Source organism: Phalacrocorax aristotelis, chromosome 10 (genome assembly GCF_949628215.1).
Source record: "Phalacrocorax aristotelis chromosome 10, bGulAri2.1, whole genome shotgun sequence".
NCBI classification, from domain to species: domain Eukaryota; kingdom Metazoa; phylum Chordata; class Aves; order Suliformes; family Phalacrocoracidae; genus Phalacrocorax; species Phalacrocorax aristotelis.
In genome coordinates this window covers 12206763-12220858 of record NC_134285.1, presented here as the reverse complement: position 1 = coordinate 12220858, position 14096 = coordinate 12206763, and the positions used below count along the sequence as shown (strand labels likewise).

General features: G+C 36.9%; 1 protein-coding gene across 6 annotated transcripts in view; it reads left to right on the top strand.

Annotated features, from left to right (window-relative positions):
- The window catches only part of PARN (poly(A)-specific ribonuclease), a 63587-nt gene extending 50783 nt beyond the window's left edge, over window positions 1-12804 (top strand). For 5 of the 6 annotated variants that reach the window (XM_075105253.1, XM_075105254.1, XM_075105251.1 and 2 more), the window contains exons 22-24: window positions 2037-2226; window positions 9004-9197; window positions 11867-12804. In XM_075105253.1, the coding sequence (XP_074961354.1) occupies window positions 2037-2226; window positions 9004-9197; window positions 11867-11919 (437 nt within the window). In that variant the 3' untranslated portion in view covers window positions 11920-12804. Of the gene's footprint in view, window positions 1-2036; window positions 2227-3966; window positions 5577-9003; window positions 9198-11866 lie in introns of those variants that run through there. The other variant, XM_075105252.1, reaches the window with a different exon arrangement.
- The last annotated feature ends 1292 nt before the right edge of the window (window positions 12805-14096 follow it).

Here is a 14096-nt window from a genome sequence, read left to right as displayed (position 1 = left end):
TATCAGGCTTTTTGCCTCCACTACAATTATGATATATTATTGTGCAGCCTAAGTAAATGAAAAACAATCTGGGTAGGTTTTTTATATATATATATATTTTTTTTTTTTTTTTTTTTTTTTTTAAACTGGCTTACTCTTGGTTTGCAATACTTCCTTTCAGTGAGTTAGACTGAAAACAGCAGAGGACACCAGTTGACAGTCAGTTTAATTTGCTGATTCATCTGTTATAGTGATGGCTTCAAGCCAGAGCTTGGCTTGCAGACTAAAGGCTGAGAGCTGTGAAGATCCTGGGATTTGAAGGAATGTTGGTAAATTGTTGCTGAGTGAAGGCAGTGAAAGTTTTTTCTTTATTTTTTAATTGATCCTGATTTTGCATTGACAGAAATCTTTCTACCTTGAACTTGCAGTCTTTTTTAGTTAAATAGAGACCAAACTTTAGAAAGATACCAGGATGGAACAGCTGGATATTAGTTAAGTGCTGCTTCCATGGATATCTTGTGCAACCAAAAATGCAGCTCAAATAAGCTTATGTTTCACAGCAATCAGAGTTTTGGCAAAGGCTTTGCAAATGTCGTCTTTTCCTGGCAGACTTGCAAAATAAACCTGCTGGGTTAAGTAATGAGACTAAAAGGGAAAAAATCCAGGAAATCTTTTCTTGCCAACAAGCAATCTGGAAGAGGGTTACAACTGAAGAATTGATGGTTTCTAATTTAAAAGAAAACTCTTAAGTAGATTTAACCCTTTTTGTATGAAGTCTGACTCTAAGAAGAGTTTTGAATATCTAATTCAAACATACTATGTGTATTTAGGAGAGTAGGGATTCTTTTTTCTCCCCCCCCTTCTCTTCTCTTTCCCCCCTTCTCAATTTCCCTCCCTTCTCTTCTCTTCTTCCCCCCCCTTCCCTTCTCTTCTCTTCTTCCCCCCCCTTCCCTTCTCTTCTCTTCTTCCCCCCCTTCCCTTCTCTTCTCTCTTCCCCCCCCCCTTCCCTTCTCTTCTCTCTTCCCCCCCCCTTCCCTTCCCTTCTCTTCTCTCTTCCCCCCCCCTTCCCTTCCCTTCCCTTCTCTCTTCCCCCCCCTTCCCTTCCCTTCCCTTCTCTCTTCCCCCCCCTTCCCTTCCCTTCCCTTCTCTCTTCCCCCCCCCTTCCCTTCCCTTCCCTTCTCTCTTCCCCCCCCCTTCCCTTCCCTTCCCTTCTCTCTTCCCGCCCCCCTTCCCTTCCCTTCCCTTCTCTCTTCCCGCCCCCCTTCCCTTCCCTTCCCTTCTCTCTTCCCGCCCCCCTTCCCTTCCCTTCCCTTCTCTCTTCCCGCCCCCCCTTCCCTTCCCTTCCCTTCTCTCTTCCCGCCCCCCTTCCCTTCCCTTCCCTTCTCTCTTCCCGCCCCCCTTCCCTTCCCTTCCCTTCTCTCTTCCCGCCCCCCTTCCCTTCCCTTCCCTTCTCTCTTCCCGCCCCCCTTCCCTTCCCTTCTCTCTTCCCGCCCCCCTTCCCTTCCCTTCTCTCTTCCCGCCCCCCTTCCCTTCCCTTCTCTCTTCCCTCTTCCCCCTTCCCTTCCCTTCTCTCTTCCCTCTTCCCCTTCCCTTCCCTTCTCTCTTCCCTCTTCCCCCTTCCCTTCCCTTCTCTCTTCCCTCTTCCCCCTTCCCTTCCCTTCCCCTTCCCCCTTCCCCCTTCCCCCTTCCCCCTTCCCCCTTCCCCCTTCCCCCTTCCCCCTTCCCCCTTCCCCCTTCCCCCTTCCCCCTTCCCCTTCCCCCTTCCCCCTTCCCCCTTCCCCCTTCCCCCTTCCCCCTTCCCCCTTCCCCCTTCCCCCTTCCCCCTTCCCCCTTCCCCCTTCCCCCTTCCCCCTTCCCCCTTCCCCCTTCCCCCTTCCCCCTTCCCCCTTCCCCCTTCCCCCTTCCCCCTTCCCCCTTCCCCTCCGTGGAGCTAGAAGTCATTTAAATGAACAGAATAAATAGCTCACTGCCTTCTGCTTTTCAAAATAAGTTATTTCAAGAGAGGGCATGCTGTTATTTAAGTGTTTTGAATATAACATCACTCTTCTTCCCCATAGCTGTAAACACCAGCAGGTATGCTGAAAGTTATAGGATCCAGACATATGCAGAATATGTTGAGAAAAAACATGAAGAAAAACAGGCAAAGAGAAAATGCACAGAAGATAGTTGGAAGGAGATTGAGAGAAAGCGGTTAAAAACTCAATGCACACCTTACATTTCTCAGAGTCGATACTGCTGTGTTAACAGGTAAGACTTTTCCTGCATTGCCAACTCTTGTATTTTTATTGCATCTTTATTAGAAGTTTAGCAATTTTCAGGTAGTCCTTAAGCAATAGGTATCTTGTTTTCTGTATATATTTCTTTGCATTTAAATCAGTAGTGGAACATCAGCTGTCACAAGATAATATGGAAAGGATCAGAAAGAAATTAGTCACAAATGTGATTAGACAAATTTTTAAAATATTGGGACCTTGAGGGCAAGTCAGATCAGTTTCTGAGCTTTATGCAGCAGCACCATTTCTTATAACCAAAATAAAAAAAATTATTCGTTTGACAACTCTGACTTGTGTCATCTAGAAACTTAGCTGTCATCTTATACGCTTATAAAGGCCGTCTGGGTTTTGGATGACTTTCCGTGGTGATAATACTGCTACAGAGAAGGGTATAAATTACCATCTTGAGCAGTCCTGATGAAATCATCCTTATGTTTCAGAAAGAGGAGGGCATATTATGATACCTTCATGGCTTTAAGTTTTTGGAGTAAAACCTGAAAAGGGTTTTAGTTCATTACTTAAGGACACAGTTAAGGCAGGAGATGCCAGTTTTGATTCTGGTACAGTATGTTGCTTTGTATATTTCTTGTTCCATTTTTACCCTCTAATATTAATGACAGGTTTTGGATATGATGGTAACAGGAGGCTTCTTAGTCATCTGTGTAGCTGTGAATGGGAAGGGTCTTTTAGTATTAATTTAATTATATAATTGACCTTTCAAGTTTATTGCTTCCTCCCCTCCCCCAAAATCTATATAAAAATAAATTTCAGTGGAGTGCACAGTTACATGTAAGGTGGAGAGTTTGCAGTTTTTGTTGCTTGGTTGGGTTTTTCTCCCTGGTTAAACAGACCAAATGAGATGATCATAAAACCAACATGGAGGTCTTTCTGCTTTATCTTTCTTGGGAATGCTATGATAAGTTCTAGCTTTCATTGTAACTTCCTGTAAATGTTATCTGTCATGTAACAAATCTACTCAACTTGTTCTGTTGTTCTCACTTACACGTGCTTATGATTTGCCTACTTTGCAAAATTAAATGCAGGTGTGTATTTTATCTAGCTGTCAAATTAAAATGGCTTTTGTCACAGTGGGAATTCTAAATGTGTTAGAGACATGTTTGATCCCTGAAAACCATATGGTGGAACCTGGTGATAAAATCCATATCAAATGAAGTTAGTTTAATTGAACTATTGTACTTCGGAAAACTTGGGACTGCATGCTGTGAAGAGATGAGGAGCTCTAAAGAGTGTCCTGGCACTAGTATACATGTGGGTAAGGTTTAGGTCTATAGAAGGAATCATATAATTAAGTCTGTATTAAATGGTCTGAAAATACTTATCATATCTTGGGTCTAATGCAAAGAAATATTAAGTCCTAATTCTATTTCTACTAGAGGAAGTATCTCTCCTCAATGAATGTTTGGTGTTGGGTATCTTATGGATTCTAGACAGATGGTAAGAGTGGCAACTTACGATTTGAACCATAGACAGCTTACTCTTTTAACATATACTCTGGAAAACAGTAAATGCAGAAAGCTGGTTTCTTGTTATCTTGCAAAGAAGTTTGAGGACTACGGCAAACATATCATTTGGAAAATTGCTGAATAAAATTTTCGGTGAATTCTTTACTTAAAATTATGATACATTGCAATGAGTGGTATGCCTAAGCACTTAATCTCCTTGAGAATTTTTAATCTGTTTTTTTTTTTTCTAGAGTTGTAAAATTCCACAAGAGGCAGCCTTCGTTTAGGTGATCAACACTTTGATAGCCTTGGATAGCAGCCTTTATTTTGTTGATAGAACTTGTTTTGTAATTGATGTTACATGAATTTTTTTTCTCTTGTTATTCCATTAATCAAGTGGTTTGGTTCTGTCCCAAATTCCCTTTCATGCAGGTCTTTTGACATATTTTTCTTAATTTTATTTTTAGTTGTTACTAATTAGATTGTGTTATCCTGTGTCAATCAATTTTTTGTAAACATTTCCTCTTAAGTGTAATCTGGTTAGGTATAACATGGAGCTGCAAACCTTGTGGTCTTTCAGTTCACTTGGGATGAACATTTTCCTTTTGTTTCCAGACAAAGATATCTCAAAAATATTTATTTTTTAATATGTCATATAAACATTTTACTAGAAAATATAACTATAACATAATATAAATATTTCTATGAAGCAGTCAGGACAAATATATGTGTTTGTATTTGTCCAGGTTAATTTGAATCATATATAGTTGAGCACTCAATACTGTACTGTATCTAGCAGCTGATCTCTTATAATAGCTTCATGTTACTACATCCTTTATTTATTTATTATTTAGTAAGCTTACTTCATCAGTTTCTGCCAGGGAGCACAGCTGCAGAATAGCTGTTCTCTCCATGATGGCAATGTATCCTGGCTACTTTTTCATTCAGTAATGAAGTTGTTGGGTATTTGTCAGGAACTTGTGTCTTAAATTGACAGGTTGATGAATATGTAACATAGGTTCTTTAATTCCTGTCTTACTAAAAAAACTATAGTCCCATATTAGAAAGGAACTACTCTTCAGAAACCATAGCGTGATAGTATTGCGAGCAGTCACAAGGTAAAATCACTTATTATTAATGTACACCCTGTGCATACAACCTATTACTACTGTTAGATGTTAAAATTGGTTTTAATGAAAATATGCCTAATTATTAATGTCAGATGGAGAAGTAGATGGAAAACTGATGCATTTGACAAAACTTCAAGTGGTTAATAAGATTCCCTGCTTTAAAGCTGTTCACTATTCAGAACACACTTTTGAAACGGATTATGGCTTCTCGTATTATACAGTACCAACCTGCCAGCTCTGCCATGACTGTTAAATGCATGGATTTAAGAGCTTTTCCTCAGCAAACAGTGTTAAACTGTTTAGCATGAAAAAAACAGGGTATGTTCCGTGTAAAACTAGATATCCTGCTCTACTTGTAGTTAGTTACTCGAATTTTCCTGATCATCATCTAGCAATGAGTAAAATAAAATATGGCCAATGGCAAAGGATTGAGGCTAGTATGAAGGACACGAAAGTGATATGTCATTCTGCCTCAGAAGTTTTCTGCCTAAAACCAGGAGTGCTGCATCTTCTGTCAAGTCAGGGCACCGTTTGTAGCATCACTTCCTTGAATGTCTTTATTTTGCTGAAGATGGTTTGTCTCATTTTTGAAGTGTTCATGTATTTCTGCTGATTATTCTTTTGCTTTTTACAGAAATGGTTGTTTATAGTGGTTTATTACTAAATAAAGAATAAGAATTGGAAAAAGCTGTGTTATTAAAGTATGGATAATAAATATTGCAAGCAAATTATTATAGTATTCTAGTGTTATTTCAGGAAATTTCACCTGCTTTTAACCAAAAATTACTTATTTTTATGATGGGTCAGTAACTATTCCCCTGCTTTCAATGTTGTTCAAAGTGACAAGAAAACACAGGGTTTATGTTTCTGCTTAAATGAAATTTACTTGAAGTTGGAGGTCTGTGTATATCCAGGCCAATTCAAGATGCTCTCTGTTTTGATGGAAGTAAGTGTTCCTTTTAAAAGTAGAACATGCTTTTCCAAAACAGAAAATGTTTAATGCTACATCATAATTGTTTTCCCACCTTTTGCCCCCCTCCACTTGCTACATCTTTCAAAATAATTACCACAGTACTAGTTAGATTGCCGCTATTCAGTAGCTGAAATGACATTAAAAGGTTCATGGGCAGTTGAATCAGGTGCTCTTTCTGGCAGTAGAGTGATATAGAAGTCCTCCACATCCTGTTGATTCATCTCGTACTAATGTTGCTAGTCATACTGCTGGAATTTAAGAAAAATACTGTGTTCTTTGTTGATTCAGACTGTACTTAATGGGAACAGAAATTGAGAATTAAATCTAGATTTTCTGTTTCTATCACCTTCCTCCAGTGGCATTCATCCTCATCAAGTTTGCCTGTGAGCTGGCATTAAAATAGGTCAACAGAAGGGAGAGGCTGAGGAAGGACTAGTGGAAACTGCTGTCATCGAAGACACTGGGAACCCCACCTACCATCATCACTAACTGATGTGAAAGCTATATTGTGTTCACTAAGTAGATTTGCCAACTGGCAATGTATGAGAGGCTTTTCTTGTGGTTTTGTTTTTTGGTCCATTCCATCCCCCCAGACAGAACAACCCACCCCAAAAACAAACAAACAAACAAAAAACACCAAACAAACAAAAACCAACCAAAGCCACCTTGATTAGTAATTTTATTTAAAAAATAAGAACAATCTCCATTTCAATATAAAAAAGAAATTTCAGAACCTTCTTAAAATATTCTTTAAAAAATTATTGCCTGGATAACTCTTGTACATGTGTGTTTTGAAACTGAAGTGCTAGGTTTATTAACAGATGATGTAAGTCCCTGTCTCTAAATGGTTCAGGTATCCGAACAGTTGAGGATCCTAAACAAGTGTATCTGAATTGGACAATTACTGGTAGCTGTTAGTTGTTCGGTTCTTCCACTTTGTTTAGTTGTTTCTGTACAGAGTAAGGAAATTGAGACAGAAATATGGACATATTTGAAACTAGCTGGTATAATTAGAAAACTGAACTTTGCTGTGAGTAGTGCTCTACCTTGTATATACAACCATACTGATTTGCTGCTATTCCTGAGTGAATAAATAATGTTGCTGTAGTCCTTGAATCTTATTTTAGGTCAAAGAAGAGTAAGACACAAAAAAATCAACCCGTAGACATCTAGAATCCATGCAATCAATGAGTGAATGTAGAGTAAAATTAGTAGTTTGGGAGAAAGCAATAAGTTAACAGTTCTTCAATATAAAATATATATATTTTGGATTTTGTGCTGCTGGTTTTCTGCTGGGTTTTATTCCCCTTAAGGGTATCTGCAGAAAGAATATAAGGTCTAAAATTAATTTTTATTTTGTACTTTGGTACGCAGCTAAATGCACACTGAAGGTCAAGAACTTGTTTCTCTTTATTTGCAATAACTTTATTTGCAATGACTTTTCAAAAGTCTGAGTTGAAAAATATTAAATTTAGCCATAAGACCTTTCAAAAAGGGAACTTCTTTCTACAGTGAATGTAACTTCCCTTCTAAAAGCCAAGTGCTCATAATCTGTGTAAGAAGTCCTGGGATCATAATTTATGACTCCTGAGTTTTTTCTTCCTTATGTATTTTTCAGAATATCTTTCCCAAAAGTAGAATTCTTACAAACTTTTCTAAACAATGTATTAAAAATATATATATTAGTTATTAATTTTCGAAATGCTCTTTCTTCACTAGACCTTTTTTCTTTCCAAACCAGTTTTTTGCCTGTTTTACAATACTGAAGTGTGTGTGTAGGATAAACAGTTCTATCCAGCTTTTTGGCTTGCATCTTTTTATTGATGGTAGTTGTGGTCTGACTTGAAATGATGATTTGCAAGAAATCATGCAAGAAGGCCTTCTGTGTGTGAATGTTTAGAGGAAAAGCCAGCTATTCATCACAGTAAATGGTGTTTGTGCTCCTAAAGTGGAAGTAAGCGCATGAGGCTTAATCATATGTTTCATTTTTGTTTATTGCCTTTGGACATCCCAGAAAGAGTCTGTTTTAAATTGCAAAATGTTCGGCTGAAAAAAATTCCATTTCAAAGCCAAAACTATACAGCCAAATTTAACAGTCCTTTAGCTGAAACCGTATTGAAACAGCATAATTACATGCTATTATTGATTAGAAAAAAAAAAAAAAGCTTGTAAAGCTTTGTTCTGTAACTTGGTATTAATTTTAATTTAAATAAAATAATAAAACATGGCTTAGATGCATACAGCCATTTTGTGTGGTTCTTATTGAAAAACTAAAGGTTTGTATGTCTAGAACTACCTTTATTTTAAAGAGTTTTCTCCAAAAGAGCATTGAAAAAGACATTTAAGTAGCTGATATCCACGTGTCTAAAAGTTTGTAATGGGAACTATTTTTTCAATTAGCCCCTTTGTTACTGCCTTCTTTCTTATACTCATGCTAATTTGATTTTAATATAGTCACATTTGTATTTCAAAGAAACTAAACAATAGCGTTCCAGCTGAATGAAAATCTATGCAGTGTTATTTCAATATATGCTGAATGAAATGGAGCTCTAAGTTCATCTTCATACTGTATTAGTCAGGCTTCATTCAAATGCTACCTATGAAATGAGCATTCAGTTTTTTGTGCTTTTTATTTTGCCAGCTCATTAGATGGTAGGACACTTCACTTTAAGGCCTGATTTAAAGTTTATTATATGGAGCTTGATGCTTTTCTCTTCCTTTCTATAATAGAAATGCTTTTAAAACTGTATATAGTTCCAGGAGAGAGGATGAAATTAGCATGTAGAATCCTTCAATATCAAGATGTGTGTTTGAGGCTTAACAGTGGTATATAACGTAGTGTCTATTGAGAATGATTTACAAGAGCTTTCATAACTAAGAGAGTAAAAATTAAAAGTAAGCAGAGATAGAGAACAGCTTTAATTACGTTTGAGCTGAGTGATCTCATCAGAATAGCAGCTAAGCCTGAGACATCTATAGTACAAAGAAGCATTACTTTCATCTACATAACTATAAAATTCTGTAAGTTGGCTAAGTCAGATCTTCCAGATAATGTAATTTCATGGTACATCACTTAGTACAGTTTATTCTACTACCTTCATAAGCATTTAATTGATGTACAGTAGCTAGTACCTATGTAATAGTTATTCTTGACTTCTCTTAATCATATTTCTTCTGCACTTCAGTTTTACAGATACCAGTACAGTGGGAAAGAGAAGCATGAGTCCTATTCAGGAAGAAACTGGTTCTGATGATATAGAAGAGGGAGAAGGCCAAGGTCCAGAATATGATCAGTCAGGCTCCTGTGCAAAGTCCCTTCCAGATGGTAAGAAGAGAGCCAAAAAGTTGAAAAAGATCAAGGCAGGACAAGTTCCAGCAGGTAAGTGCAGTTGTTCATGCACATGGTTTTCTGTTTTGTTTGGAAATACCCTAGGCCTGAACAGAACTGAAGTTGTTTTCTTGACTATATTAACTTTTCTGGACTTCTGTGAATGTAGTGCAGTAAGTCACTGTTATAAGTTATTTTGCAACAAGTTATTTATACTGAAGATTACATAATACAAAAACTGTGAAAACAACCAAAAAACCCCCCACAAAAAAAAACCAAAACCCCACCTGAGACCAACTAAAGGAAGTAGGATGTAGTTAATATCTTACTTGCTTACTTTCCTCCTTAAAATAAAGCTCTTTGAATATTTTTAGCTATTCTTATTATCTTTTTTTTTTAATGTGACTTTCTATTTAAGGTTATACAATATATTTTGCATACCATACGCAAAATTGAAGGAATTCTGAAGGAATTGAAGTAGGAGTCTAGAGTAGGTTTCCCTGTTAATCCAATACTTTATTGTGAAATGTAAGGTTAACTTAATGCAGACATTTTCCCTTAAGCTTGATTGGATGGAGTCATGGCATAATTGAATGCACATAGCTTGACCTGCCAGATGTGTGTCATTAGACAACCCCTATTGCTTGCAAATGAATCCAGTTTTAATAAACTTACCTGCTGCCCTGAAAGCTAATATATGTGCCCTTTTATTTACACTTTAAAACTAGACATCCTGATAATATGGCACTAACATCCCTTATTTACAGTTATTTGTGAGATGAGGTATTTCTGTGAGTTGAAAAAACAACAGAATTTCTCAATCTGGTCAGAATATTATTTACGTCTACAATTAACCCAAAACTTTGACAGTCTACTTGCCTGCCCCTCACCACTCCTCTGGCACACCTCTTTCCATAGTGCTGTTTGACCCAGTCAGACTGCTGTTTTATATCCTCAGGTATAAATAACTAGGTTGCAGTCCTCTGCAGAACATTTCCTGAGAATGTGTTGACTTTCTGAGACAGCTCAGTGAAGGAGTAAGCTGCCAGACAGGTGCTGATCTACTGGGCTCTTAAACTTATGCAGGCCCTTTACCTTTCTGGGTGCTTTGCATTTATGAATCACTTAGCTGTGGGTTTTTTTCTGATAACACTTGGCAAGATGGTGATGAAAAGTGAGTGTGTTTAAAATCCCTTCTAAACATTTTTGATAGGTGGATCATAATTGCCCTTAACAGTTTTTTCGGTCTACTAAATGCCCTGAGTAAGCCTTTGCTCATTTGAAAGGCTTACTGGACTGTGAGCAGATCATTTACATTTCATGGACTGCTGGTTGTTGAAGCTTGAGGAATCTCACTTTCAGGAGATGCAGATTTTGAAAAGCAGAAGAAATAGCATTTTTTTTTGTTGTAAAAGTGTCGGTTTGTGGTCTTGCCCAAGTGATAAATTTTTTTTTCTTTCTTCTGTGATGTATTTTATAAACTTAGAATGTAATGTTTGAAAGGTCAACAGTGTTTCTAATACAAATTATAAACCCAAATAATCTTTTCCTTTGTTCTAAAAACTGTTTTGATGTATACATCACTGTATGCAATGCTCTGTGTGGTGTTTGTAACCATAGCCTTTCTTATTGTTCACTTGGTTGAAGACTTTTCACCTAGGGATGATGATGCAAGGGGGTTTTTGCAGACTTTAATACCTACACATTTTTTAGCCAAAGTACTGTAAACTGTATGTCTGACTAATCACAGGCAGATGATACTGCCTGTGTTTACAAGGTTTTTACATACAAAAACCCTGATATTTTTGCTATGTTGCATGAGTTATTGTAACCTGAACCGAAAAAAAAAATTAACCTTAGGTCACATTAATTTAAATCTCCACCGATTTTACTTTTATTGATCTATTTATTGCTGTTTCTATTTCAACTTTTAGTAATTTCTTACAGTAATGGATTAGACTAAAAAAATTAAGTCATATCTTAATTATTGGTTATCTGGAGTACTGTCTATACTGAAGTATAATAAAATATGAATAGTTAAAACTTCATTTCAGTATCTGCTCTAGCCACTTTTATCCAGAAAGTAGTATTGTATACCAAGCATTCTTTTTGCTGGTTTGTTAGAGTAAAACCTTTCTTGGCTGATTCAAAAGCTGTGGTTGGAAATTGCTTTCTTCTTGTAGTTTATTAGGGCAGTTGGGCTATGCAGCCATATGCAAAATGACAAGACCTGTCTACTGGCATTCCAAATGTAAAATGTATTTGGCATTATGGAAATACACATTATTGGTATTAGTGTGACTCATCTTTCTTTTCCAATTAATTTGGGCTGGAAATAGTCTTCACTGCATTAACTACCTTAAACATGAATAACAGCAAGTATACTTGGGAAAATATTATTATTTAACTTTATCATCCCAGTTATTGTAAAAAAAATTACTTGGTTTAAAATATTCATTAATTGCAAAATATAATATTTACCACCATTTGGGTAAGAAACTTGACATTAACTTTTTTTTAAAATGCCTATTCATAAACAGTCTCTTGGTTTCCCTTTGTAAATATTGACTTGCCAGTAATGTATCTAGAACATTGCTCTAGAGAAGAAGATATGTCTTTGTATGCTCTGAAAGAATAAAAAGATTCTTGATTTTAATATGCAAACATTGAAAGGAATAAAAATTAAAGTTTTAATATATTGTTCTGTGACTGTCTTTTAGGAAGCCTCACAACCAGTTCCACTGGAATTTTTGAAGTCCCTGAAACATGGTAGGAAACAGCTGCCCTAACAAGTGGAATTGATTGAAAGCAGTTGCAAGAATACACCTCTTGGAAGCCATACTTTATTTAAATAAAGTGGTGTTAACAAAGCAGTATGTGTCCTGAAAATCAGTTTAATTATTTTAAACTGTTTGTTGATCACTGTCAATTTTACTTGTGTGTATATTAACTAGTATATGATTTGTTGTTGATCATGTGATATCTTTGCTGTCATAAATGATAGATTTAAGAAGAAAGACTAAACATATTTTGGTCTCCTACCTTGGCATGCCAGCTATGAAATGTACAAAAAGTACTGGCACTCTGTGATTTCATGCTAGGCTGTTTTCTGTGCTTGAGGAGAGTTACCACAAATCTCCTATCTTTAGCTATTTTTTCGGGTAATATCAGTATGCTGTCAGCATCCTTGAAACAGGTAGAACTGCAGTTTCACATTATTGCTTTCTACCAGTTACTTTATCTGGAAATTTTTTTTAGTTCTCCATTCCCTACCCACCACCCCCTGTGCAGCCAGTATTCATCTAAATGCCAACTTTATGCATACCTGATCCTTTCAAAAAACTAACTTACAAGTTTCTCAAACATCAGTTTCCGCATAGGAGGTAGTTTTCCTTTGTTTTCACATCTATTGCTGTTTTCATACCTAAGTCTTGATCTGTTTCTTCCCTCCTTCTTCCCCAGCTCGAGGGGTTTTTGTAAAAACATTTTTTGGTTCCTGTGACAAACCTGCTAACTGCACCAGCCCTTTATTTGTTTAAAAAAAGATCTGCATTAGTAGATTTCAGAAAATGTTTGATATTTAACATTTTTGTATCATGGAAATAAGAACAAAAGATGTATTTCCGTAAAATGAAAATTAAAGACATTTTCTTAGGAACTGGTTTGTTTTTATTTATTAGCTTCTGAAATGTTTTTAGTGAACTCTTTTTCTTCATGATACAACAATTTTTTGTCAGGCTGCAATTAGCAGACCATTTTGGTCCGTGGACTACTTTCAAGATATTTGTGAAATGTAACCAGGAAAAGCAAGTCTCTTGTCATAAGATTTAAATTGCTCTGCATTTCCCTTGGAGGGGGGTCAAAAAGGAAGAGTTCTGCAAATCAGCAAGTTTAATACCATTGCTGTGGAAGAGTGAAATATTAAGAAGGCTTCATCAGGTTGTATTTACATTTGTTATTAAGTATAATTGTTATTAAGTATATATCCTAAAGAACTGGCATAACATGATTTGGGAGGAAGCTTAGAGTCATAATGTCAGAAGGATACAAAAGCATTTAAAGGGATTGTCAGAAGTACAGGTCGAGAGGCAAGAAAGTCTGCTGAAGAGCTACAGAGCCTGCACTTTTGCAGAGAATCCACCTGGAGCCTTTACCCTGAGGTCAAGGTTAGGATTTTTATAGTAGTGGCTTCACTCTTGAACAGCAACACTTGCACACCTGCATGGAAAATGTCTTCATTCCATTACAATACAATTCATTAAAAACTTGTTTCTTCAGAGTAGGCCATGTATATCCTTCTCTAAACTACAAAGGTGAATAGATATTCCCATTATTTCTACCCTCCTCCCCTTCCCAGTTGTCATTTTGAGGAGCAGGATGTTACTTATCTCTAGCTGTAATTACGACCTCTTAAGAAAATAACGTTCTTCCATTTTCTAGTCCTTGCATGAGCTTGATTTTACCAGTTAACACCTAGGTAAGCTAATAAAATGTGACTGGATGTGGGGTTATAGGATTTCTAATACTAAGTTTGGCTAGAGAACTGTCAGGGGTCGGTGGAAGGTGGTCTTCTGAGAAGGAACTGACCCAACAGACACCACATCAAACCTCATTTTTCTGTGGGGGTTGGTGCACTTCTCTTTGTTTTAAATGAAAACCTTAATTCTAGAAGGGAAAGAATGTAGCTTCTTCAATTAGATCCACATTTGTTTCCTAATTTACGTTTATGTGGATAGAATTTAGATCTTTACAGCATTTGTTTCTGAAAAGCGAAGCTGTCATCACTAGTTTTCATGGCTGCGGAGATTCCTGGGTCTAGATCTCTGGGGCTTTTATGTACTATTACTCAACCCCAGAGGTACAACGAGGCATTGGTCTGGCTGCTCCATTAGGGAGCTGGGATAGCTGGTAAGTTGCTGAGAGGCAATGTTTTGGCCCAGTAAAAAGTGT